Source organism: Emydura macquarii, unplaced genomic scaffold (assembly GCF_026122565.2).
Source record: "Emydura macquarii macquarii isolate MOO-44397 ecotype Brisbane River unplaced genomic scaffold, CSIRO-AGI_Emac_v2 contig_2184, whole genome shotgun sequence".
In the NCBI taxonomy this organism is placed as follows: domain Eukaryota; kingdom Metazoa; phylum Chordata; order Testudines; family Chelidae; genus Emydura; species Emydura macquarii.
Window position 1 is genome coordinate 895,833 of NW_027132321.1, and position 27,983 is coordinate 923,815.

A 27,983-nucleotide genomic window follows, 5' to 3' on the forward strand; every position below is an offset into this window, starting at 1 on the left:
CCTGGGCAGTTTCATAGTGAGCAGCTTCTGGACAGTTGTGTAACTTCATGTTCTAATGTAAATCCTTGATCCAGATGTAGCTTTCCAGAGTTCATCTCAGGCCATGTGACAATGCAGTGACCGCTGAGTGTTTCAGGGCTTGCTGGAGGAGCCTAGGCCTGAGGCAGGACTAATGTTTCAGAAGCTGCCCTCCTGGAGAGAGGATTGTCAAGTCTTTCACTCAGAAGGCTGTTTATCAGCAAAGGGACATTTCTGGTGAGACTGAGAAGTACAGACAGTGCTGGTGAATGTGGCCAGTCCAGCAGTGGTCTCAACAGCTGATGCAATGCTCTTTCCATCTGAGTCATATGACTCTCTGCTCAGAGTGGAGTGGAGTGGAGTTCAGAGAAGGATAAAGTAAGTCTGGTGTTGGAGGAGACTGCACAGGTGAGCTTAGTGAGACTACCCAGCCTCCCCTTTCCATGAAGAAATGAGTACAGTAATTCACTCTGAAAAGGAGGCACTAGGGCCCTGAGTTAAGAATCTTGATTTTTGTTTTTGACCACACAGGCGCTTACGCACTAATTTCCTTTAAGACTTGCAATGAAGTCAGTAAACCACAGCCTTCAGCCGGCGCGCTCCATGCTGGTGCTTTCCGCTATGACATGCACTTGACATGTCCATCCTCTGCTCAACCGGACCAGTCTCTCTGCCTGTGTCGCAACATGGACCAAAGAGAGATTCTGCTGCAAAACCTGGACAGGGCCCAAAGCAGGAAGCTTAACAGAGAGGAGTTTGTAAACGAGTTCTTGGTAAGTCCTCTACAGGCAAATTCTGAGTCTAAACTAACTTTATGGGAAAACTCTCAATTGCTGAAGCAAATTCTGAACTGGGACATGATTTACATGTAATCCTTCGTTTCTTTCTAATTCTAGAACAAAAATGGATCTAGGAATAGTGTTACACTACTCTTTAATAGTTTGCATCCTAAGAGAAGCTGTGTTTGTTTTACACTTACCTGATTTGATGCTTCCTGTTTCCCAACTTGCAAACGGCACTGGCAGGGATGTAATTGTAACTTTGCTGCAGGGGGACGAGCTGCTCCACTCCTAATGCTACCAATGGGGCCATGTCTAAATATTGCAAGAGCCTTTTCCCCTCAGCCACCCCAGAGAGAAGTGAACTGATGTGGGTCAGAACTGAAATACCCACCCAACTGGTTTCTTCCGGTGACCACTCTGATATGATTCATACCAATAACCCATCTTGCTACATGTCCAAACAAATCCAGAATAGTGATCTGATATGCAGAAATTCCTGCAGGGAGTGGACCAGCCATCATTTCATATTGGCATTTGACAGCATAGCTACAGCAGGAAAGAAACACAATGATAAACTAGAGGTGTTAAAGATGGATGCCCTGTCTATGTATCAATAATGGGGAAATTACCTTGCTCATTTTGTGTCTCAGGTCCATGGGACCAAAATGGTTAGAACAACACTGCCAGTTGTATTTGTTGGCATTTCTCTCCTTGAATAGAAATTTCCTATTGCTCCAGGTCAGCAGCAGCGAAAGCTGCTATTGTCCATCTTTGTCCTAATCTACATTTTAAGACCCTGTGGGATACATTTGGCCAGCAGACTGGGCTCCAGGCTTCCCTGTGGAGTTCTGTTTGTTGCACCTATTTTCAAGGCTCCATTGGTCGTTAGCTGGACGTTGGCTCATCAGTGAGTGAGAAGGGATTGTCCTGCAGATCTCGAATCAGCTCTAACACTGACACAGCCCTGTACATTTGCAGGCTCCATAGTAACCCCATATTTCAGGTTAGTTCCTGGTGCTCTAGGGGAAAAGAGTCCCCACTGTTGTTGCTCAGCGAGGCTTAGAAACCGCACAGAAGGATGCTGAGGCTGTTGTAGCCACAAGCCTTCAGCAACTAAGAGGCACCTGTACTGACTTGAGTCCCCCTCCTCGTCCTCCCAGGGTAAGGGAAGGAGGCTGTGCATGGCCAAGGATGCTGAGAGAATCCAGTCTGCTTGTGGGGCCCCCACTGTGTCCTCCTAGAGAAGTCACTTCGAAGCCTTAGGAAAATGTCAGTTGCTCACTATCTCCAGGTCTCGGGTACCTTTTGGAGAACAGTGATTAATCTGAGCCCTGAGCGCCTGCAGTAACAGTCCAATTGTTCCATGGAAAAAAGCACTGTCACCAGTGGCTGACTTTCCCCACCCAGCCTCGAAAGCTCGTGTTGTGTTGTGTGAGGTAGGTTGAGGTACCGGGGGTGTCAAGCTATGATGAATGTGCTGGTCTCTGAGAGAAGTGGGTGTCTAGTTCATGCACTGTCTGCACTCTGTCAAATTGTAAGTAGGAAAATGTTTTCTCTGGTGCTGGGAAAGGCATTTCCCATAGCCCAGGATGGTCCAGACAGCTGTTGTGCAAATTAAGATCCTTAGAAGAAAACTGGTAAGAGCCAAACTGCTTGTCATGTATGAGCCACAAAAATAAGTCTGTCCATCATCCCTGCAAACCTCTACATGCAAATTCTGTAATTGCTGGTGCCAACAGTAGTACTTGATTTGTGCCTGGATTTTCCATTTGGGCAGCCTCACGTTGAGAAGCTTCTCTTGCTATTTGCATTTACGTCTCAGGTATCAGTCTGCCATGTTGCCTCATGTCAAGTTCTGTGACAGAAGTTGCGGACTAGAAAACCTGGCTTGGCATTATGGCTGAAAGTGTTAACCCTTCAATGCAAAGTGGGTCTGGTCTGCTTTAGTAAAAGCATTACCTGGACATGGGGATAGCACTAAAGGAGCGCAACCCACAAAGCCCAGTCGTGGGTGCAATCTCCAGCAGGGTTTGAGGGAGTTGCAGAGCTGGAGTCCAGAGTAAACCTCCTGCTGTTGGACTGCATTCGAGCTGCCCCGCTCCCCCCCCCCCCCCCAATATTCCTGTTAATGGGGGCCTGATGCACAGTCCTGTGACTTCTGCAGCTCTGTTACTGACTCACTATACCCAAATAAAGGACAATGCTTCCTCCTGCCTTGCTCTGACTGTAGAACATGACAAGTGACAGCTGTTTCCTTAACACTAGTCAGATTGTTTTAAAGCTAATGTTTATTCTAAAGTTAATTTAGTCTAAATGTCTGAATTTCCATGTACAGAATTATTCTCTTGTGTGGAGGCTGCACACAGGCCCTCGGCCCCAGCCCTTCAATCTGTATTATTGCAAGAGGTGCTGGATGTCTTAGGGAATGGGATCCAGGTCTCTACGTTACTGAGACCCCTCTTGGTAGCAATGTTATGGTTTATAATTTAACATAGCAGCATAGATGGGTACAGTGCTGCACTGTGAGTTGATGGGAGTTGTTCTGTTACCTTCAGCGGGCTTTGGATCAGGCTTAATGAGTAAAGGCACAGGCCAAGATTCTGAAAAGTGCCCAGTAATTTTGGGTGCCCAATTTATGATGCCTTCACAAGGTCCTGATTGTCAGAGAACAAGTGCTCTCTCTGCACTTTCTGGAAATCATGCCCTATGAAGGGTCTCAATTTGAGCACCCACAAATTAAGGCTCCCAGAATCACTAAATTTCTGAAATTTTTGCCCAAAGTGTTTGCTTTAAAGAATTTGCAAGCCCAAATGAATCTGACAAAGCCGGGTGGAGTGTTTGTGGTACAGGAATACATAAGGTTACAGGGCTACTGAGGGTCCCTGTACCCTGTGTAGATCTAGGGACCTGGTGTTTTACTTACACTAGGATTATATGGATGTATTTGTGAGGGACTGTAGGAAAAGAGGAGTTTTGAGGAGAAAATCAAGTGGTATTTCCTGGCTACTAAAGTGAATGTGGCTAGTTGCAGAGGAAAGAGTGAAGGAGGCAAACGCACTGTCATTCCAAATGCTGCCCTGAACTAAATTGTCAGAAGTGGGATTTGCTTCCTAAAGATCAGTCTGGGGGGAAAAAAGCAAATAAAACGAATTAAAACTCCTTCCATGCTTTTAGTTCCAAAACCCTACGTTGCAGACTTAGTGTGCAAGACACCCAAAATAATAGCCACTCCCTCACTACTCACTTCCAGGGAGTCCAGAACAGGCCGAAGAGAAAGGCGGCCGTAAGCAAGTCTTTACAGTGTGGTCCTTGATCAGTGTCCTCCACGATAGCTCATTGCCTTCCTGACTCCAGGTCTGTGCTTGCGTCACTCAGCCATAAGCCAAAGCATAACGGTAATGCCTCATGGCATCACAGGGCAGGAGAACCCTAAGAAAGAATCTTTCCCCAGCTGTGAGCCTTCCCCCTTCTCTGGCTGGAGAGCTCTGTGATATCCAGACCTTGTAGGTGTGGTTGATTGAAGCACAGTGAATGAAAACTTCTTGGTGTTTCCTTCTACTTGTGGACTGTGTTCAACTGGTAGGCTCCCAAATCCCTGGTGCAGGGGGCAGCTCTGCTTGGAAGTCCTGTGCAACCAGGCGTCTTCACAGCCTGAGGAAAACAGACTGAGAGGGAGGGTTGCCGACTGGTTGGCTCGGGACTGGCCTTAAGATAGAGAAGCTTTCACCTTCAAGTCTAATTTCAAATCCCAGTTTAGTAGTGATGGAAAGTTCTTATCTGGTGGCTGCTCAGTGCCGTGAAGTGAGTTGGGGTTTGTCTGCTTCCTAGTGGACGTGTCGGTTACTGAAATGACCACCGTGACTGTCCTCTTCCTTGGCAGTCTCAGCAGAAGTGCCACAGAGGCTGGATGTTCCTCCATGTCCAGCCTGAGGCAGGCTGGTGGCATGTCTGCACACACCTGCTCTGTGTATAAGGAGGGATCTTCAGCCTCCTGCGATGTTTGGCTGGGACGACTTGCTACCACCAACAGGCCCATAGACAACTTTCTTCAATTTGGGGGATGGGGAAACAGTTGTTAATAAAATAGTAGCTGTTGAATAATAGTTCTGAGTAATTGTACTGTGACTAATTTTGTCCATACTTATTAAAAGATAAATGGGGCTTATAGAAGAGCTGCCCTAGTGGGTCAGCTCATGGACCATCTTGCCAGTGTCCTGCCTCCAACAGTGCAGTGGCCCTTACCTGAGCTTCAGGGGGAGTGTACAGAATAGGGCAAGTATGGAGCAATCCACCTCGGTCTTCCTAAATCTGTGACTGTCAGAAGCCAGGAATGGGTCTCCCCAAGCATGAGGATGTGTTCCTGACCATCTTGGCTAATACCCATTAATGGACCTATTCTCTGAACTTATCTAGTTGGCTTTTTTGAACCCATATATACTTTTGGCCTCCAAGTTAGTTGTGCATTGTGTGACAATGTACTTCCTGTTTGCATTAAACCTGCTGCCTATTTAATTTAATTGTGATCCCCTGGTTTGTATTGTATGAAAGAGTAAATAACGCTTTTAGTCTCTTATTCCACACCTTTCACAATGTTCCAAACTCAGTGTTTCCTTTATTAATGCAATCCCTAAACTGTGCTAAATTTGGTGTGAGGGCTAAATTCCTCAACTCACAGTGGTCTATGTACAATGACTACATTTACTCTGAAAGTGTAAGGGAATTCTCCCTTGCACAACACACATCATAGGAAGTGGGATCTTGGAAGCACTGCATGCTGGGACCTGTAGTCCTGATGGTTTGTGCCTCCTTTATTAAATAGGAAGTGTGCTGCTATCCAGTTACTTGATGCAAATTAATTGTCTTATGAGTTTCTGGCAAACTGCTGGGTGGTCCCTCAAATGCAGAGTTCTGCTCCTATAAATGATGAGTAAAACCTATTGGTAAGTAGTTTTCTCCACAACCAAGTGCATCTTCCCCTGGGAATGCCAACTTTTCAGTGCTCACCTACCAGACCACGGAGCTATTTTCGTCCAAGTGTTATGAGACAAATGTTTTGTTTTTCCTCTAATGCCTGATTGGTTTTACCCACCCTTTCCACATCCTGTCGGAGAGCAGCCTCAGCTAGTAATTCAATGCATATTAGATAAAAGAGAAGCTGTGCAGCCTCCCCCTCACCCATTCTGCATGCCCCAGTAAATGGAGCAGGACCTTTGACATATTCCTTCTAAAGGGGAACATTAGCCTGAGTGACCTCTGTCTTTTAGTCAAAAGCTTTGTTTAGTTTTTGGTTACTTTTCTGCATCTCCAAATCTCAGAGGTAAACACAGAGCAGCCGTGAAATGGGCTATAAGGGCATGAGACAGTATCAGCACTGTTGGACAGGACGGAGGCTCCTCATTCAAATCCTCTGGCAGGCTTCCCTGCACTAGGGTCTTCCTCCAGAGGTTGTATGCCAAGGTCTGCCTGGGGCAGAAATGCCAGAGCTAAGGCCGGCATGGAGCGAGCTTTCACTTCCTAGAATCATTCCACAGCAACAGAAGAGGGACACAATAACCATTCCAGGAGCAGCAGAAAGGTGAGCACAACTCCAGGATTTAAAGCAGAGTTGTTGGGATCATCCCTCATTGTCAGGTTTGAGATTCAGCAGCGTTAATTCCTTGCTTGTCATGTCCCTGAGCACAGTGGGCCAGGTGTTATAATTAAGAAATGGGGCAGCAATAACAACACATTTACTACTTTTAAAGGCAGATGTAGTGAAACAAAGGGTATGGTTCTAATGGCTCAACCACATCACAAACCCTAACCCTAACATCACAAGACTGTGTGACTTCTCTAGTAGCAGGGAAAGCAAGCTACTATGCAGCTGCTGTACCCTACCAAAGAGACTGAGTAGAGGGCCTTGACACCAAGGCGTGGCTTTCTGGAATCCCATTCAGCAGTACATGCATTGATTTTCTTCAGTTCCTCTTGTTCACTGCTTGCTAATTGAGGCTGCATCACAAACCAAAGATTATTTGACAAAGATGCTTCAGTTCTTAGCTACAGTGTGAGAAAAGTGAATTGCTTGTCATTTGTTGAAGATGGAGCCTGTTGTCTGCTCAGCATCTGTGCTGAAAATGATTTCTGTTACAACTGTTTGTAGGGCAGCAATTTTGTGTTCCATACAAATGTATAACTTTCTAAAGAGGCACTTCAAAAGCCTGCGTCTGAGCCTTTAGCGTACCCAGCTCAGCACGCAGACTTTCCACTCTTGGCTGCCAAGTGGCTTTTGGGTGGCTACTGTTGCTCTATTTTTGCTGTGCACCTCGAGAGAGGCCAATCAGGAAAGAATAAATGGTGCAGACCTCGCTTTGTGGTGGTGAGACTGGCCCCCGAGGGACCATCAGACATGCTCTCTAGCATCATGCTGTCTGTAACACATTCGCTTTAATCTGTTCCATTGTTTTACCACAGAAGCTGAAAAGGCAATCGACAAAATACAGGTCAGACAAAATCTACCCAACTGCAGCATCTGAGCGACCAGAAAACATCAAGAAAAATCGATACAAGGACATATTACCCTGTAGGTTAGAAATAAGAAATTTGCCAGTTAGCCTTTCTTTCTTACCAATTATTGTGCTAGCTTCTCCCTCCCCTTTTGCTCACTACATGCATGTGTGTATATGCACGTGTATAAAGACCTCACATAAGCTTACCATGTATGGGCACGCATACACTAATGTAAGTGGTCCTGCACACACCAGGGTGCTCATACATAGGAATATGCTCGCCTATGCTCATCAGATAGACAAGGTGTGCACATATCTACAGGACCCTCAGACCAACTCCTAACATGCTTTGAATGCCATGACTCATATTTTAAGATTTTACTTTAGTATTTTAATGCATCTACACAGTTGGGGAAGGGGGGGGGTAATAGGTTATTCAGTAGGGGAAAATCTTTTCTCTTACTTATCAGGTAACTTGTTACATGAAAGTCTGCTGTCTAATGTGAATTCTGTCCAACTTCAGAAAAAAACACAAAGCAAGGCTTGGACAGAGATGTCTTTGGGGCATGTTAATTCCATGTCAGCTTTTCAGGGCAAACTGTCATACTTTTACATACTTGTACAATGTCTGTGACAATGGACCTCAGTTTAAATGTGCTCTAGCTCAACTATAAGATATGGGCTTGATGCAGGAATCACTATAAGAAATTCTGTTACTCATGTTGGGCAGGAGGTCAGACTAGATCATAATGGTCCCTTTTAGCCTTAAAAATCTACAAAACTTGGAGCCTCTACACTCTGTGATACAATAATTACATCTTTCTCTGTCCCCTGCAGTTGATCACAGCAGGGTGGAGCTCTCCCTCATCACATCAGATAAAGATTCTCATTACATCAATGCCAATTTCATCAAGGTATTGTCTGGTTTGTAGTAATACTTCCAAGTGCATCACACTGAGCAGTAAACAGAGTGCTTCCATAGCAGTGTGGTGTGGAATGAGCAGACAGGCAGGCTGATATAGAATAAGTACATATCTCTGGAGCTCTGTCCCATTCTCATTGATGAGGGGGTGGATCACCTGGGGAGGAGGAGGTGTGAATACAGAAATCTGGGGGAAATTAAGGAGACCTTTGAGAACCTGCCAGTGCAAAACCCTTAATGCCCAAGAGGCTGGGCTTTTGATATAAGTGCATGATCTTTGAGAGGGGAGCACTTTGAGTTCTTGGATCACAGCTCCAAGCTCCCCATTAGCCTTACGTTTTCGTGTGTGTGCCCGCCCGCCCGCCGAGTGACTCTACACTACCTGCCACTAGCACAGGCAGGATGCTCTGCACCCACATCGCTGCTGAGACCCAGTTACATCAGTAGAACTTGAAGCATCTGTGGCCAGTAAAGGACGGGCAAGTCAGTGCCTCATTCCTCCATCCCTATAGCTTTGTTAGTTTTGTAAACATCTCTCCCCCTCCTGTGGTTGAAGCAGAGACGTTTCCCCTCTATCTGTAACAAGGAATATTGCCTATCCTCTCTGTACAGGGCACAGACCACTACAAAGGATGCCAGGCCAGGATATTAACAAGTAGGGATATGTCCAACTGCAAAACATGGGCCCAGATCAGTATTTTGAATACTTACCACCAAGCTCTCCTCTAAAATGTGTGTCTGGGGGGAACTGGATGCTATTAGGAAGTGAGATTTTGTTCCAGACCCATCTCTCACCCTCAGTAGAGAAAGGTGGGTCCTGCTAGTCAGCTGTGGACTGGTCTGTCAGTCCAAGTAGTGATACTGCAGGGGCTAAAACATAGCTTTTCAGAAAACCAGACAAAAAGCTGAAGAATGACTGTCTTAGTCATTAAAGCGCATTACACTTTTTATGGTGTAAATTAGAGCCAGTTCAGCCTCTTTGGGTACTTGGTGCACATACAAATGTTAATATGCAATCTAATTTTCATTTTAGGGGGTATATGGACCAAGGGCGTATATAGCTACCCAGGGTCCTCTCTCCACAACTGTTCTTGACTTCTGGAGGATGATTTGGGAATATGAAGTCCTGGTAAGATGCAGATCAGTGCTTTCTGTTATGTATTTTTACAGCTTCATAATAAACCCCGTGTGTTTGTGTTACTGGCTGAATAATGGGCATGTCCTGTCCCAGGGTTAAAAGTTGGGCACTATGCTCACCGCATCTTTCATGATAGTCTTTATCACAAACAGCGTGCTGGACAAGTATTGTTTCATGACAATCTGCTATGAGAGAGCTTTGGCGCTGAAAGGTCTCTGGCACTCATGCTGTGAACAATGCCTAGCCAAGGGGCATCAGAGCAAGAGGGCCATGTGGCCCAAAACAACTTTCCTCAGAACTGATAAATATCCCTGAATGCTACTTAACTATAGTATCTAAAATCTGCCTCTCTCCCTTGGGTAAGAGACATTCAGGCTTTTATGTACTTTATTTTTACAGATTGTGGTTATGGCTTGCATGGAGTTTGAAATGGGGAAGGTGAGTAATGTGGAACATGAAGTCTGTCTTGGTGTCACCATGGAGGAGGAAGAATGTGCATTTCCACTGGGTTTCACAAAGAATTAGTTTGTATTTTGCAACCAGTGAATAGTTTGTCTGGAGACTCCCAACAGAACACAATTTTGTTCAAGCCTCTCCAGACTCATTCTGAGAATGAGATTAGCCTCTGCAAAAGAAAGAGGTCTCTGTAGACTACACACTGTGATCCTATTGGCTCATTCGAGCAGCCAAGGAGGTGCTTGAATCATCAGAAAATGGTGCTCTCTGGAGAAATGGTGTATTGGGAGCTCTAGGAAGAGGGAGATGAGTCAGCTCAGCAACAAAAGCCAGGCAGCATTTGGAAACCAATAACTGTACATTGGGGAAGACAAGGAAGAGATGTGGCAGGCAGGCATAGAGACAAATAACCACAGACTTCCTGCTTTTTACAATAGAAAAAATGTGAGCGGTACTGGGTTGAAGTAGGCAATTCCCCACTGGAGTGTGGCCCTTTCACCATCACTTGTGTAAGTACATCAGGCTTTTCCATCTTGTCTGAGTGTTTCACAATCTGTGGCACGTTATGGAAACCAGTGCCACGTATCTGCAGAAAAAGTGACTCGCATATTGCTTCTGTAGGAATTGGAGGAAAAGAAAATCGAGTATGTGATTCGGACTCTAAAGGTGACACTGAACAACGTAAGTAGGGAAATGGCCAGGCAGGAAGAGCATCTAATGGTTTTTGCTGCATTTATTCAAATGGTACATTGTTGACTGCAGGAGAGATGCAGAGTTTCTACAATAAGCTTCAAAGGAGTTGCCGATACTCCATAGTGTGTTTTGTATTCCATAGTGATTACAGTATTAAAAGTAAAAATAGCTAAGTTGTCAAATGCTAATTTCTGCAGCTGTTACCTCAGCTGAGCGCCTAGGAGTGAATTAGTCTCTGAATAAGAAAAACACAGGGCTTATCTACGCTTTTAAATGCTGCAGCGGTGCAGCTTACTACTTCAGTGAAGACACTACCTATGTGGGGGGGAGGGGTTCTGTCAGTGTAAGTACTTCCCTTCCCTGAGAACTGGTAGTTAGGTCAATGGGATAATTCTCCCACTGACCTAATTCTGTCTAAACCGGGGGTTAGGTCACTTTAACTGCATCCCTTGGATGTGGGTTTTTCACATCCCTGAAAACGTTATACCAACCTAATTTCCTAATGTAAACCAGGCGTCAGCCTCACTGTTTGATCTCTAGAAACTATTAGCAGGCAATATAGAGTCACATAAAATGAAAAGGCTTAAGAACATTTACCAAGTGAGATACAGACTGTGCTAGAAATATAGTGTAAATGGGTATTTGGTGGGTGTAGCACATTGACTTTCCATGCCTTTTTGATCTTTGACTGGCCACGTGTTTGAAGGCTTTGTACCCACATGCACATGTGATATCTGGGGCTGTCTCCTCGCATAAAACGGGGAGAATTCCTGGCCTTACCACCTCCTTTCTTGTGCCTTTTACAGGTAATTCGCACTATTTATCAGTTCCATTATAAAAACTGGCCAGACCATGATGTGCCCTCCTCCATCAACCCCATCCTTGATCTTATCTGGGAGATGCGCTGCTACCAGCCAGATGACAACATCCCCATCTGTATTCACTGCAGGTAAGGAGGTTTTACTGGCAAGGGAAATGCTGTTTAGCTCCGAGTGAATAGAACAGCTTTTCTCTCTGCTTGTTCAGATTTTTTTTAGGTGGGTGTTAGAGCCTATGTCACTATTTAAAGTCTCAGATCAAATCCCCTGTCTGAGGAGAGCCAGTTCTAAAGTCAGAAGTTGTATTTGAGCAAATTGGATAGCTGAATGTTGAAAAAAGCTGGCTAATTTGTATGTACAATATATTTTTCTTGGTATATATCTACAAATATTAATCACTCCCTATGGATCATCTGATAAAACACAAGGGTTATGGAAGGAATTTGTTCAAGTGCAATGTGCGATTTTTCACCCGTCTGTGGCTCATCAATCAGCATTGTCTGATGGATACTGGTTTTGATGGATTAATGATCTAACATGATCTGCAAATCTACATTCAAGGGAGAATGGCTACTGAATTTTTTGCCTGTGTAAGTGATTGCTCTGCAGAAGACTGTAGGAGTGGGTACGGTACAACGGGCTGCTGTTGAGTACCATGGCTGACATGCACAGAGCAGTGCACTGGTCTCAGCAGCCAGCTCCCTCCTTAAGGCACCATTGGAGGCCAGCTCGGATAGGAACTGATAAGAGGTTGGGAGACTGGGCTACCTTTGCCTAAGCCCAGGTACAGTATTTTTTGACCAATGTGGAACTTGGATTTCCATCAGTTGCAGAACAACCATGTTGATTCATGAATGAAAACACAGAAGAAAGATGAGTGTCAAGTCATTAGTGAAAGCAAAGCCCCTCCCCGAATCTCAGCAATCCCTCAGGGCTCTGATTTTCATTTCAGTGCTGGTTGTGGGAGAACAGGAGTTATTTGTGCCATAGACTACACCTGGAAGCTGCTGAAGGATGGGGTGAGTGTCTCAGCAGTGCCTGGGATCAGTCTTTTTCCCCCATGCCTGCCCAGTGCTTGCTTTTTTTAACCTTGAACTCTTTTGCTCCTCAGTGTGTCTGGCTTAGTCTTTTCTCAACCATATTCCCAATGTTCACAACCTCTCTTGCTGCCTTTGAGAGAATTAGTGTGTCAATACACTCAATCTTCCTTGGCCCAACTCTTTGAAGGCCATGTCAGATGAATTTACTCAAGTCCATGCCCCGTTTCATGCTGTCCTAATTTCATCCCAAGTCGTCTTCCTCCATGCTGTTCCTCCCAGACTTGTGTTCCCTCCACATGCTGATATGAACAACTCCTAAGGCCTTAAAACAACCTAAGATATACAGAGCTGATAGAAGCCCCTTTCCCATTGCTGCCCTATCTGAACTGCAGGTCACTCCACTGATTGCTGACATCAGTCATTAAACTGGTGTTTGGCCTGCAATATTGTGCCTGGCTGTAATCCTGATCCTCCTGTCATTTAGTGTAAGAAATTCAGGCATCTAAAACTAGATTTTTTTTTTAACTTCATTGCTTTTAAAGTGAAAGCATTCATCCAGGAATTACGATCTCAATACAGGATCCTGGGAGTGGCCATTTTCTGCATCATGGTCACACTAAATCTGTCTACATCACAATTCAGAGTGGGTTGCCATAAATTCAGCTTTTCTTTTCACTCATGGAATTTCTATTTGTGTCTAATGCTGTTATCAAAGAAGGGGATGCCTTCTAATGAATGGAAAATGGGAGGGGGATATGTGAGCAGGGAAATGATTCATCAGCAAAGAAATCACAAGCACTAAAGGTTTTGTGTAATGATGGGCCTGAAGTCTGGATCCAGATCTGAACTGCATCACCATTTGGGAGTGGTTTTGGTTCAGACTCATCTCTAATTTCTCTTTCTCTTTTTTATAAGATTGTTCCAGAGAACTTCAGTATTTTTAGTCTGATCCAAGAAATGCGCACACAAAGGCCATCAATAGTGCAAACCAAGGTATGTTCAGAAAGCTCCAAGCTACTGGCAAGTCATTGCTACCAAATGCTTGCTATAAAACCAGACTCATAACTTCTCTAAGTTTGCAAAAACCAAACTTGTATTGTTACACTGTGGGGGAAGCACCTGTGGGGAGAAGGCATGTTGCTTAATATTCTGTAAGACCCATTTCCCAGAAGAAGCTTATTAGGAGAAATGAAATGAGTACATGACAATGTTATCGTAGGCAAGTGAAATGCTTAGTACTTGAAGCCCTATTTTCAACTGCCTATGTTGAAACAAGTTACTGTCCAGGAAGTGAAGTAGGCTTGAGCTGGGACGTATTGAAGAGGAAGCTCAGTGCAAAACAGTCATGTTTGTTCAGTTGATATTAAAACACCCTCTCAGACCTTGACCATTTGAAAGCAGCAGCTACAACCCCTTCTGAGAATTCGCTTAACCCAAGGACTGGAATTTCCAGCACAATAAGAGCTAATATGTTGCATGATTCAGATGAACTGGTTGCTGTCTGAAGTGGATGTGAGTAACTGGGGATACCTGCATCTCCTGTGTTCTGTTTTCTATTTAGGAACAGTACGAATTGGTCTATGATGCTGTGATCGAACTCTTTAAAAGACAGATTGAAGTGCTCACTGCCCAGGCAGATTCTGCTGCCACAGAGGTAAAATTTGCCACTCGATACCTACTGCCTTTTTTGGCTGAGACATGTTAGCTCAGATTCAAATTCCTCCAAGGCCTCACGTTCCTTTTCCACTGAACTAGGAAGTGATTTTCAATAAAGGAATGCAATTGCTGCTCTTATATATTAAGTTATATTATGGTTGCACATATGAGCTCCAAACTGTAATATGAGCACCACATGCACATTATTGCATTCATACTCACTAGCCCTTTCCGAGGGCAGAAAGATTATGGTCACATGGAGTCTATGGCATAGACAGGGATTGAACCAAAATCTCTTGAATCCCAATCAAGTACCTTGACCACAAGCCCAGCCTTCCCTTTGCAGAGGAGGGCTCCACTTGCTTTTTTACATATATTTGTTATAATGAATAAACAGTACTAACTTCCCTAAACTGTCAATTGCAACTGGCTGATTTCTTACAGGCAAACCAGCAGAGCTGGATCTTGAGGGATCAGAAGGAGCAAAAGATTAAGTGTTAGGATTAGTTCAGGAAGCCCATCCATGTGTGTAAGCAGCATGGATGAAAGTCTCAGCATATTCATTGACGAGGTTGGCAGTTGAGACTGGCATCACTGGCCAAATGAGTGGATGATGTGATAAGCAAAAGCTAGTATGTACATGTCGCCTTGAGAGAGACCATGCAACAGCAGCAGTCAGTCCAGGGTTGGGCCCTGCACCTCTTTTATTAATTCATCTCCAACAGCTTTGATTAGAATCCAGCAATATAAGAGATCCCAAATTCCCCTGAGAAGAATCCTAGTGTAAGAGAACAAAACATAAATCAGAGATCACTACAAAAGGTTCTGCTCCCAACAAAGTAGAGAGGAGCTGAGCTAAGTAATTCCCATTACAGCTAACTTCTGGGAGAAGAGAGGCTAAAATGTACAGTGAAAACACATGTAAATTCCTCAGCCAAATCTTTTCAAGCTCTCTCTACTCGTCCTGATGGAGGATGAAGTGTCGGAGTCTGAAATTGTGTGGCAAAGTCAAATTTGAGTTGTAACATCCCAGAGTTACACTTCTTAATTCTGACTTTTCTTTATTATAATTGTTCAGAGCCCTCCTCCTCAAACATGGCTTGTCTGTCTGCAAACTTTCTGAAACAAATGCATTTCTAGACACAGAACTGAGAAACTTCAGTTACAAAGGGATGTAAATAGGGCTTACAATGGAAAAACATCTAGCAAGTTCAGCAAAGGACTTAAGCTTTATTGTGGAGTCAGTCTTAACTTCCAAACTGAACCCTTTAATATATGTAGCTGAGTTTGGCATGTTGTAATAAGTTAATACTTGCAGAGACTTCTCAGCCAGAATTGGGTGAGCAAATTGTGGGAGTCAGCTTCCTTCTTGTGTGCTGTGGACAGTCACATGGCTAGGTGCAGATGTGAGGCCAGGTTGAGACAGAAAGCAAAGAAACGCTAGTCCGGATGTGGTTTTATAGCTCTTGGCCAAACCTCCTCTCAACTGCAGAGACCTTGTCCTTTTGAAAATGCTTTACCAAAAGAAGGGGATGAGTGCACAACTAAAGATTCAAAAGCAAAACCAACTTTCCACATAGCCAGATAGCATGTGGATCCTAGAAGCAGAGCCGGCTGCACAGATATTGCAGACTTGTTGGGGAAGAGTTTGATTATTGTAAAAACATGTAATAAACTGTGTCTAATAAGACGCAGGCGGGGAGGAGCTGAAATCATAGTAGTTGTTCACCAGGGTTTGTCCATAGCCCTTGAAGCCAGCTTAATTCCATTTCTGCTGTTGCTGCCTTTCCACTTCCAAACAATTAATGGTAGGCAGAGGTAGTTGGCAGAGCCCATCTCCAGGAATAATAAAGTGAAATGAAACTTCATGTATTACCTGCATCCCTCCCCCAAAGTCTTACTGCAATACAAGTGCCATCCTTCTCTTTCAACAGATGCAAGCAAACCATCCAAAGCTCCAGCCGCATCTGACCCCACTGACAGAAACTTATTATCTTAGACTACTGAGCTGGTAAGGGCAGGTCTAATCCAAACACACATATGGTGCAAGTGTCATGTAGTCAATGACTTCTGAGTCCAAGACGAAATAACATTATGTACTCTGCTAGAGATGTTTTAAATGACTGTTTCCATGTCAGTTGTATACAGGGCCTGTAGCCTCTTTAGAGCCCTTCTTAGTTCTCAGATCTGTCCCCCACCAATTCCCTAACCTGACACCAAGATCGTGCAGTAATATAATCTCCCATTCCCCGTTGGCTTTCATCTTCTCCTTCCAGCCTGTCTTTTTGATACTGTATGAGCATTGTTTGGTTTCTCACACAAACTGAATGAGTTCCAAATCTCCTGAGGCTACAAAATCCCACAGGCAATTGAGGAATATCCCATGTTCAGGATCCTGTGACTCCTGGAGAAAGCACTGCACTATTCATACTTCATATATGGGGCTGCATTTCCCAAATGGTGAACCTGAGTTGTCTGCACCGGCCTATTTGGGATGTACCTTTTTTCTTTTAGTCCCTGGGAAGTCCAGCTTCCAAATGTGGGCTGCTTAACAGGAAGACAAAATCTTGCTTTGGACACTCAGCACTTTGCCACCTAAAATGGACTTATACATAGCTATCTGAGTGCCCATGTATAGTATTTCCACATCCTGTTAAAATGCCCACTTCTGGCACTTGGATCCTGTGAGTCTTTATAGAGTGGTTATAATGAGTGTGCACAAAACATTGAAACAAAAATAGACCCTTTTTAGGGAGGAACAGACATGCTAATTGCCTACAAAGAATCGGGTACCAAACATCCATTTTATATGGATCTCTTTTTTCAATAACTTTTAAAAAAGGTTGACTTTGATTTTGCATCTTCTGTTTCGATCAGGAAAACCATTTTATTTTGCTGTCTGGGAACAGTCACCCATGTAGAGGTGCCAGCACAGGCTTATTCACCGCGTAAGCCCTAAAAATAGGGCTCAATCAAGACTTCATGGGTCCACAGGCACTGTGTAGGTTCACTACACAGGGTGGGCTTCCCTCTAAATACATAGCAAGGATTACTGGGGAACTTGCTCTGGTATGCACCTGGGGATTAGAACACTGTGGGGCTCTACTTATATAGGGATGGGGCTTTATAAGCACTAAAGGGCTCTGATATCATATACTTGTACTTTATTGCAGTTCGGAGGAAGAGAAACAGGAGCTACATCAACATTCTGACCATATGGTAGAAGGGGAAATATCACTGGTTGCTGCATCAGCCTGTTGTGCCTCGACAGTACATGACCGCTCTGAGCATGGTGTTCCTCCCGTTAGACCAGCCCTTTCTTCTGGGGCCTTGAACTTCAGCAACAGCAGGAATGCAGATGCAGCTGTGAAATGGGACACACTGCTGGCTGGGGGACCACTCCAGAAACATCATAGCTTAGACTTGAGCAGCATTTTTTCTGATGAGCTTCCTCTGAAACTGAAATCTGCAGATGCATCTAGGAGAAACCCTAGTGTCAAGGCCCCATTAATACAAACAAAATCAACGCCTTTTGAGACAACGCAGCAGAAAGAAGCCCAGGAACTGGATGAAGGGGATGTAGTACCCTCTTTGGGCCCCCGACTCCCAAATTCATGCTGTTCTGTGGGCTTTGACTTTAAGAAGCAGGCAAACTTTTCTGTAGAACTGAATCATTCAAGCAGACAAGTAGACGCTCCCCACCAGCACGTGAGTGGTGACCTGCATCCTTCTCCCTATTGTTTCTCGGCGGAAGACCCTTATTTTTCTTCGCTCTCTTCAGATGATCCAGGGTCCCTGATATTTACTGACTACTTTTCAGAGCTGTATGAAACAGTTTTCCCTTCTTTCCCTGCTGCAACTTCCACAAGCCAGCCCTTAGATTCTGCCAAGACCAGTTCTCCAGTGTCCACTGCTCTGTCGCAACATGGTCACCCATTGGATGGCAGGCAGGCATCCTTGCAAAGTAAGCTGTGTCAGTGTTGCCAACTGAGCTCACTTATTCTGGGGTTTTATCATATGATGTGTGGTGCCTTCTGAAATTCACATAGGATTTTCCTGCAGGCTGTTCTTTCAGAATTCTGCAGTCCCACTCAGCTGTACAAGGAACTCAAATGTTCCTCCTGACTTCAGTGGGAATCTCAACCATGGAGGAGAAGGCAGAACTGGGTTTCAAACAGTCGATTCTGCCTGTTTTCCATAGAAATTGCCAGCATTTTCTGGGGTAGCATGATCTTCAGAATCCCTCCAGTACTTCTGCTCTGTGCAACCATGTCATCTCAGGCTGTGACCTTGGCAGATATAAGATAACCAAGGTTGGGTTTGATTAGTATTGGATTGGAGCACTTCATGGAAAACTAAGGGAGCTGTAGGAAGCTGTTTTAGTAACTCCATTAGGGGTCCCTTCCCTCAGTCATTAAAGATTCCATAGCTCTTTCTGCAAGAGTCCTGGATGGGAACCCTGGGGGAAATACTGGCTCTATTGTAGTTGGTGTCAAAACTCCTCCAACTGAGATAAATAGGCCAGGATTTCACCCCTGGTGCCCTGGCTAAACTTAAACCTGTAAAGTTATGTTCTGCCCACATAAAGTTTACTCTATAGCTTCCATTGGGTACAGGATTGTTCTCTTCATGTCCAGATCAATGGTATTAGTGCAATATTTGTCAGTTACTTTGTTTTTGTTTTATTTATTTTACTCTACACCTACAGCAATTCCAATCTGTCCCATTCAGGCTCTTTAAGACCCACATGTCAAAAGTGTGCAGAGGTCTCCTCCATCACTGGAAATTCTCCAGTTTTTCTGTGGGTGTTTCAGACCCCTGTTCCCTGACCAGAGGTTCTATACTGGAGTTTAGGTTGCAGTAGCTACCAATGTTAAGTTTATGCAGGTTAATATGCATAGGAGCTGATCCTGCTCCCCAATGGGAGTTGTGCTGATGACCGTGGTGGAAGCAGGGACACAGATATATTTATATGGAGCAAGTGGAAATCATATTGGAATATACTCAGAATTTTAAGTCATAGAATTCTAGAAGATTAGGGATGGAAGGGACCTCAAGGTCATCTAGTCCAACCCCTTGCTCAAAGCAGGATCAAATAAAGTTTTAAATTTTTTTATCACAATCTGTGGTGCCTGATGGATAACGGCAGCCAAGGCTCAAGGTGGCTGGGTTCTCGGCTCTCTGGATTGCTTTAGGTATCTTTTACAACATAGGAAAAGGGGAATGAGTTTTTTTCTTGGTGGAAGGCAAATTGCTAACAGTTGGATTTTATGCACTGTTAAGTGTGGACTAAATGACTTGGGTGAGTCATTTCTCAAGGCTGCAGAGCTCTACAGGGACCTTTATTAGCTGTGCATTGTGATAAGGATAGAACTGTCCAGAGAAATCCGAATAACTGTCCGTGTCTCTTTGATTAGCAGCTTCTCCAGACTCAGACGATGTTCCTCCCCCTCTGCCTGAGCGAACCCCAGAGTCCTTTATCGTGGCCAATGAAACTGGTAAGTGCAAATTTAAGAAGTGCTGTAGTGACCATTCTGATGACTTGCTCAATGCTTGTCACAGCATCCAACAATGAATTACTTTGGCTACGCAGGAAGTGGGAAAAAATCCCTCTTGCATTTAATTCTTTCTAGGACAATCTCCACTGGCATCTTCAAACCACCAACCTGCACCAAGAAATATAAACATTGGAACCTCTTTAGAATGGAGTGGGGTGTCTCAGCCAAAGATATCTGATAACTCAGTAAGACTGAGGCCTAGTAAGGTAACTAAAGTGGTGGTTTTTCTCTTTCCTCTCCAGCAATATTGCTATGCAGATGCCTATATCATGCTCCCTGCTTCTGCAAGAAACACACCAGTCTGTATGGCATGTGCTTTTCCTAAACTACTGCAGATTTCAGATTGAGTTCAGTTTTAAGAAGTGGTCTCAATTGAGGCTATCATAACAGACTACTAGGGTAGTAGCCAACATGGTTTAAGAGAAAACAGAAGTGCCACCAGCCCCCATACAGTCTCTACAATCTTAACAGCCAAATTACATTCCAGCGTTTCAATGGGGATGGGGAAAGGAGACAGTACAGAGGGAGACAGGATTGCACTCAGTACCCTGTGTTGCGATCCCATCAGCATGAAAGTGGTGAACTGGGATCCTATATTAAGGTAGCCAACATAGAAAGATACTTAAGTACCCAGCAACCTGTAATGCAGTAGATGTGAAGTGGCAAACAAAGAATAGCAGGGAAATGAGGTAACTTGGTTATGAACAAATATTTGGGGATTGCTATGAAAAATAACAATGTTCATTAATGCAGCACCATTCTTCCTGCAGGATCCCAGTACTCTCTACAGGAGTGCATCTTCACTAGGGAAAAAAAAAAAGGGGTGTTCTTAACTCAAGTTAGTTAACATAAGGTAAAGTAGCTTGTAGTTTTCACGTGCGTTCACAAGTAAAGGTAAAGATAACAGGGGAGGCTAGGTTTTACTTGAACCTGCTAACTTGTGTTAAAACAACCAGATTGTCTGGTTTCCCCAGGACTTTACCTTGAGTTAGCTAACTTGAGTTACACACGTCACTAACTTGTCACTGAAATGCAGCTAATTCTGAGGTGGCATGATAACCAAGTGAAGAATAACTAACTCCTCTGACTGAAACTGCAGGAGGAACTTAGGAAGGTGGAATTATTTGAGATGGAATTTGTTCAGGGCTGTACTACTAATTAACCCCCCTGTGGAAAGTGTTTCAGGCTATATAATGAGCACAAGTGACCCGAGCCTCTGGTTTTAGATCTGTCTTGGTATTTATGGGGTCCCCTTCACAGTAGTACCTGAGGCCATGTCTATACTGTGGGTGCTACAGTGGCAAAAGAGGTGTTGCCATCATTACAGGAATTCCACCTCTCCGTGCAATGGTAGTTAGGTCAATGAAAGTATTCTTCTATTGACCTAACTGCATCTCCACTGGGGGTTAAGTCTGCATATCTATGGTGTTCTGGTATATGGATTTTTCACACTGAGTGCCATAGTTATGTCAACCTAAGTTTGAAGCGTAGCCCAGGCTTGAATCCCTCCCAAACATGAATGAATTTATTCTCTCTGCTCCCATATGAGATGGGAAAATACTGTTGCCCCCATTCTAGAGATGGGGAACACAGAGTTAGTGACTTGCCCAAGGTCACAGAGGGAGACTGCAGAAGAAGCATGAATTGAACTCCTTGGCCAGTGTCTTAACCACAAGACCATCCTTCCTCTGAAACAGATTCAATTGATACCAAGAGTGTAATGGTAAGTGTAGAACTCATCTTCCATTACATTAATAGGTGTATGTATGTGGGTGTTTGAGTACTTGTAACATCATTTCCTGTTCATAGCCTACTTGCTCACACTATAAAGAATCATATTTGACTTTTGGAATTTCAAGTATTTCCTTTTTGTTTGTTTCCAGAGTCTGAAGCTCCGGAGCCTTGGATCAGGTACAGATTCTTGATGTTACTGTTACGGAGTCAGTTGAAATAGCTGTCTATTTGGTACAGAACTCAGTGGTGTACTGTAACTGTACCAAACTGCACTTTGTAAAATGTCCCTAGGCTCTGTGCCAAGCTTTGTTGTACAGATGACTAGGTAATTTTGTCTCCTAATCAGCTGGTATCCTTTTGTGCTGCTGTCTTTCAGTCTCATCAGGTTAAGGAGTTGCTGTTGTCGTTTCCTTCTCGGACTACATATTGCCTTGGAAACACTGTGTGCCATTTTCTTGGAAATGGGGACTTGTAGCACTTGCGTGTTCTCTTGGGAAGGATTGTAGATTTATACTAACTGCATGACTGTGGCCACTGGAGGGGATATCAGCCCAGCCCAGAAAGCTGATCTTGGAACTGGACAAAGGATTTTTAAAAGCTAATAAACTGTTTTCCCTTGCTTGTCACCCTTGCTATCTTAGAGAAACATCGAGATCGTTCTTCCTCCCCTCCTCCACTTCCCGAAAGAACCCCCGAGTCATTCTTTCTTGCAGAAGAGGACAGTAAGTGGTAATGTTTTCTTCACATGTAACAGATTAGCACAATAATTTCAGTTAAAGGATTGAGGGAAAACAAGACCAGGTATCCAAGCAAATAAAATTTCTTCTGAAAAACTCTCATGCCCAAATGTGTACCTAACTGTGAATAGAGGATCCCAGAAATCCGAGATGGAAAAGACTTAGAGTTCCTCTCTATTATGCTCTGTCCTCCATTTCTTGCTAGTTGTACTCCAGTGTATTCTTGATCTGTCTACTTTTAAATATCCCAAGTGATGGTGCTTCCACTACTTTCATTAGGAGAGTATAATGGATGTAAAAAAAAAAAAAAGCAACTGGGAAACTCACTAGACAGCTTACAAACAACATGGCAAAAAATAAAAACCCACACATTTCAAGAACTGCTGCATAAATTGCATATAAATGTTTTTCATTTAATAACACACACAATGCTTAGAATTGAAGCAGGAGGATGTGCGTGTGATACTCTGGAAATGTGTTCCTAGGTCTGCAGCCTACTGTGAGGAATTCCACTAGCAACCCTGGGGACTTGGAGAATAAAGCTTCTGAAGAGTCATCAAAAGAGTCCCTTAAATGCTTCAGGAGGAGTAAGGTAAAGACATCTGAAAGATAGATAGAAAAGGGAAGGAAAGCTTTCTAGCTGCAGCAACTCATTTTCTTATCACTTACCTCGTGTTGATAACAGAGGTCTGGTTTTGAGACTTACTATATTTATGGCAAGCGAACACATTTAAGCAATATATTCCATGGTGACACTAACAGAGCTGCAGAAAAGAAGAAAAGATCCACAGATGCACAACAGGGACAAAAGCAATCTATGTTGCTGTGTGACTGGCTGCGTAACTGCGATTGGTTCTCCACATACCATGGCAACTTTTCTCCGAAAAGCTGCTCACCTAGGGCCTCAACTCCCAGTTAAGGGGCAAACTCCACTTCTCAACAATCTCCATCTCAGTTGCTACTCTAGGGAATGCCCTTATTTCCCTTTGAGTGTGTCTGCTGCAGGGAAGAGTTATGGAGAAAAGTATAGCTTGAACAGCACTAACTCTATACTCTGGGAAGTTTTCATTTTGGCTGAGAAAACCCAGGGAGCAAAAGAAACTATGGGATTCTGCACTTCTGACATTCTATATGCATGCTGTTTTGCATGGATGTTCAGCAGTGAATTCTGTTCACCTGCAGGTGCTGATCTCCAGTTTGATGTTATTGAGAACAATTTGCAATCTCTAATTTAAAAATGTCTTCTTTTTACAGAGCTTGAAAATTTTACGAAACATGAAAAAGAGTAAGTCTCGATCATCAAGAAGCCTGCCTGTTGATGGGTGTATGTAGTAAACAGAACTGTTGTTTTTAGGCCTGAACCAGCAATATGCTCAGGCTCCTTCACTCCTATTGCTCTTGATGGGAGCTGAGGGCACACAGACTGATCTGTTAGATCTGTATGTCTCAATGGAGCCATTACTGCTAATGGGCTGACTCAAGGTCAAGGTTGCTAGTGTATGAAATCTGCATTGGGCTGCCATCCCAGTTCCTATGCATAGAAACGAATCAATCTTTTGGCTTGTTTTACCCAGCCTTTTCCCATGCATTGAGGTTCTGTCATATAAAAAGTTACCTAAAACTGCAGGCATCTTAACACCTAATCCATCTACTTTTAAATCAGTCACAGCCAGAAACAAGTGTGTGGATTTTAATGCAGTAGTCAAAGTGTTTAGCTGTAGCAGAATTAACAGAGTATCCAGTTCTATGCCATTTGCTCCAACCTAGCTCCAGAGTAGGAGGTATGTTAGGGTGGTGGCCTGAATGCTGAGGTTCTCTGGCAATTACCTGATGGCATACCAGCCTGGGAGGCTGTTGCAGTGGATGCAAGTTACAGCAGCTGAGAGTTTGCTCTAACTTGACATGGGCTAAACTGGCCTCATGATTGGGTATGAGTAATGAAAAGCAGATGGCGTAATCACCTTTGCCTCTGTCTTGGATCTTGCATGGAATGCAACTCCCTCCTGTTTTGTACCTTGATAAGGAACTTCTCACTAAGACTCTTGATATGGTCACTTTAACTCCATGGTGAGTCTCTGAAACTAAAACCACTTGTTTTTAAAATGTGGACATTGAATTCCAAACTGATTCTGAGCAAACAGGATGCCCACCTTCATGTGTGGCCCTAAAGCCTTGTATGTTAGGGAGATTACCTGTCTTTTTTGTTCAAGTAACAATCTGCACATAACCTCCTCTCAGAGGAGGCGAGGAAGTGTTTGTCTGCATATTTTCATACCTAACTTTCTTAGGTAAATAACTTGAACTGGTAGCCACTTTTTCTTGTGTTTCCAGGTATTTGTAGCCCATCTTCGCTGGCAAAACCACCAGAACCTGCCAAGTCAAACCACTCCAGCTCTTTCCTAAGCTTTGGTATGTTCTGCACATCTTTCCTTTCTATTGGACTTTTTGATATGTTAAAGACTTCTAAAAGACTAGATGTGGAGGCCAACTACTAGCTAGGGCAAGGAAAGTGACAAATCCTCAAATGAGTGCGCAAGTATATAATGTAAAAGTAATTTTAATGTGCCTGAATTCGGTTTTCAGATGCTCTTTGCCAGGCCGTGCAGCAATTGCCGGGTGATCTGTTAATTTATGGCACATGCATATGCATGAGAATTAGGGATGAAGTGGCCTTATTTAATTATTTTAAACCAGTTTATTTTTTGAGACTTTATTCATAAACTACTTTTGCCCTATATAAAGATAGTTAGACAGACCAGAAACCCTGTAACATAAATATTAAGTTTATCAACACACAAAGTGCACATACAATGAACATTTGGCTGCTCTGTGGCAGAAAGTTGCAAAAGATAAATGTCGCAAAAGAGGCAGCAGAAAATACAATTTAATACTTCCACAGTGAAAGCCTAATGAGTTACACAACATTAGCCAACAGCCACTCATGGACCAGCAAAAGCGACAGGATGTTTGGCATAATCCTATTGATATGCTCTTAATATGCTTGTTTTAATTATCCTGTTTGCTAGCAGACCTCCTTATACAGTACTATTGTATTCTATTATTTGTAAGGTAAGAGTTGCTACAGCTAATCCATGAAATTTACTAGTGCAGAATATTTAAGACAACATAGATTTTTCAAGAATCAGAAAATTTGAACATTCATGTGAAAATGGCATCCATAGTCTCACTAGCTAGAGTAAAATTAAGAACTATTAATCATGATGCCTCATATGCTGATCCCCAGCTGAGGTCAGGAAGAAACATCCTTCCACGGTATAGTATTGCAGTTAGGTGCATTTATGCTTCTTCAAAAGCACCCAATATTGGATGCTGTTGGAGACAGAGTAGACAGGATATTGAATTAGATAAATCATTGATCTGATGACCGTACTTGTGTTAAGTGAGCTAAATATTACCGCAGACTTCCAGAAGTAAGACCATATGAGATCCCTTAATATAACTGCATGTGCATAGCAGAAGTCTTACATAAACATTATCATTCCTTGTTCAATATATTTTCTTCAATTACATGACTAAAGTAATATACTGCATATTGTGTTTAAAGCCCAACCCTCTTCAGACACAAATCTCTTATACATTGCTCATATAATTCCATAAAACAATGTATTTACTATATTCTTGTAATATTTTGTTTTTCTCCCAGGCTTCACAAATCGATTTTCAAAACCTAAAGGCCCAAGAAATCCTCCATCAACTTGGAATATTTAATACATGTTTACAGATGCATGTGGTTTCCAATACTGCAGATTTACAGTATCCCTCAGACAATGCTGCACGTCCTCTTCACAACAAAACTGCTGTCAGAACATTAGCAGCAAAAATACCTTTGCTGTATAAAGTGCACAAGGAGAGCATAGCATACAAATTCTTTATCACCTAAACGGTTTTAGTATAAAGAGGGATGCACAGATAAGCATCAGCTGCTTGGCCCTTCCAATTAATTTACAGTAGGATGTAAACTAAAAACATATCAGAAAACTTTCTTTTAAAATACTGTTTCTGAAAACAGGCTAAATATTTCTGGAAAATTTTATCCTTTCTTCACAATTTACTATGACAATGGACCAGATTCCCCTGTCACAGTAGTAAGTCCCAATTAAGTTAATGGAGTGACACCACTGCAAAATGATGGTCCAGATCCTCCCATCACTTAAGCATATACATAACTTGACTCTCATGTGTAATCATAATTAAAGCTATGCATTGCTTAAGTGTTCGTAGACTTTAGGCCTAAGTGAGAATCAGGCGCTCAGATTTCAGAACTCATCTATTCTCTAAGTGATTGATTAAAATGGAAATATAATCAGAAGTTTATTTTTCTAAGTTCCCAACCAAAAAAGGAAGACTAAGGTCCTCACAGTTCATATGGGAACCAAGCTTGCATACAAACACACTGCATAATGTACTGAAAAAATTCCACATCAAGCAAAATAAATGTAAGAGCGCTTTAGTTTTGGCTTTTATACTGCAAATTTTAAGGGGTCTGTAACTTGCCTAAACAAAGCAACACGCAGTTTTATGCTGACAGTTTGCAGATCAGTCCCCAGGCTGAATGTTTTTCTCTAACATCAGCTTCTTTTCTTGCTATTATCATATCTGGAAAAAGGTATACATTTTACAAATAGATTAATATATGGTTCCCAACCTTTTTGGCTCAAGGGTCACAAATATGATTTTTACAACCCTGAAGGGCCACCAGACTCCCCTCTGGCTGCAGTGGGGGGAGGAAGGGGGCTGTTGGTGAAGGAGTTAAGGGAGGAGGATCTCCTGTCCCCCTGGCTGCAACAGGGAAATGGTGGTGTGCTCCACCTGGGTCCCTAGGCAGTGGTTCCCTTCTGCAGCCAGAGGCATGGGAGATCAGTGCTCCCCTACCTCTGGCTCCAGCAGGGACCCAGCACCTTAGGGACCCAGGCAGAGCATTTTGCCGTGCTTCCTGTTATAGCCAGGAGGAAGGAGAGCGCTGATCTCCTGTCCCTTTGGATGCAGCAAAGGGCCTGCACCAACAATGTGCTCTGCCTGGGTACTCAGGCAGCAGCTCCCTTCTGCAGCAGGCGGGAGGGGTGCTGTGGGCCACTCTGAAAGATCCCACAAGCCATTTCTGGCCCCCGGGCCACAGGCTGGGAACCACTGGATTAATGTTTTGCTCTTCTAGAAAAATGCTGGTTTTTGGAAACACATACTGCAGGTATTTTCAGGGCCATATATGCACTCTAGTCCACAGCAAAACTCTGATTAATAACAATGTACAGAACTCACTAACATTGTTCCTTTGTGGATCAAATGGTTGGTATATAGCCCTAAAAGTACCTATAGCATTTTTCTTCAAAGTCAACTGTTTTCTAAAATAGCAGACACATTGTTTCAGTAATCTTTAACTTATGCTCAAGGCACTGTAAGTATTCCCTAGTTATCTCCAAAGTGTTAATACCACTGAAGTAAATTATATCCCTTTGTTCTGCACCTCTACACCAGTCACGGGAGAGACTGCCCTTTACCAGCTGAAAGGATATGCTAGGCAATTTGGATGTAAGTGGCTTATGATAAGGGAACTCCCAAATACTGTGAATTGTCATTTATGCTGATCCATGTTTGCCCCAAGCATAGGAGAGGAGTGGAGCAAAGAAAGTTGCAAGATCTTTGTGCTCCTCTTATTCTGGGACAGCTGGGGCCTGGCACAGCTCAACCCCCTGTATAAATTTGAACAGCCTTTAGACAGTATAAAAATGATTTGATATCAAATCAGACATTAAATTAACAGCTAGTCTTTCAATTTTAAAAATATTGACAATTATTAATTAAGTCAGACATAAAATCTTAGTGAATGGAGTATTGAATCTGTAATGCATTTTATGCTATGTATGTAAGACACTGTACAAAATAAAGTATTATTTATCTGGCATACCAGTTCTTCTAAATTTTTTA

The 27,983-nt window shown here is 43.2% G+C and overlaps 1 protein-coding gene and 1 long non-coding RNA gene across 6 annotated transcripts in view; one reads left to right on the forward strand and one right to left on the reverse strand.

The window, feature by feature from the left end:
* The window catches only part of LOC137160279 (uncharacterized), a 45,460-nt gene that overhangs the window by 14,163 nt on the left and 3,314 nt on the right, over positions 1-27,983 (reverse strand). The window lies entirely within an intron of this gene.
* Positions 553-27,939, forward strand: PTPN22 (protein tyrosine phosphatase non-receptor type 22). Of its 5 annotated transcripts, none has more exons than XM_067558765.1 (21): positions 553-791; positions 7,254-7,362; positions 8,126-8,202; positions 9,244-9,339; positions 9,748-9,786; positions 10,242-10,313; positions 10,426-10,485; positions 11,304-11,446; positions 12,268-12,334; positions 13,271-13,348; positions 13,917-14,009; positions 15,946-16,022; positions 17,185-17,975; positions 19,429-19,509; positions 19,645-19,775; positions 21,453-21,480; positions 21,945-22,025; positions 22,526-22,632; positions 23,295-23,325; positions 24,372-24,449; positions 25,705-27,939. In XM_067558765.1, the coding sequence occupies exons 1-21, from the start codon at positions 645-647 to the stop codon at positions 25,767-25,769; spliced, it is 2,451 nt and encodes an 816-aa protein (XP_067414866.1). In that variant the 5' UTR covers positions 553-644; the 3' UTR covers positions 25,770-27,939. The 5 variants fall into 5 exon arrangements, 4 of the variants coding, with proteins under 4 accessions (XP_067414866.1, XP_067414867.1, XP_067414869.1 ...); XM_067558766.1 differs by having other exon boundaries at positions 19,432-19,509; XM_067558768.1 differs by lacking the exon at positions 7,254-7,362.

Coding starts and splice junctions, on each gene's coding strand:
- PTPN22 (XM_067558765.1), top strand. CDS start 645: ATGCACTTGACATGTCCATCCTCTGCTCAACCGGACCAGTCTCTCTGC. Junction 23,326..24,371: donor TTTACGAAACATGAAAAAGA/GTAAGTCTCGAT, acceptor TTGTGTTTCCAG/GTATTTGTAGCCCATCTTCG. Junction 24,450..25,704: donor CAGCTCTTTCCTAAGCTTTG/GTATGTTCTGCA, acceptor TTTTTCTCCCAG/GCTTCACAAATCGATTTTCA.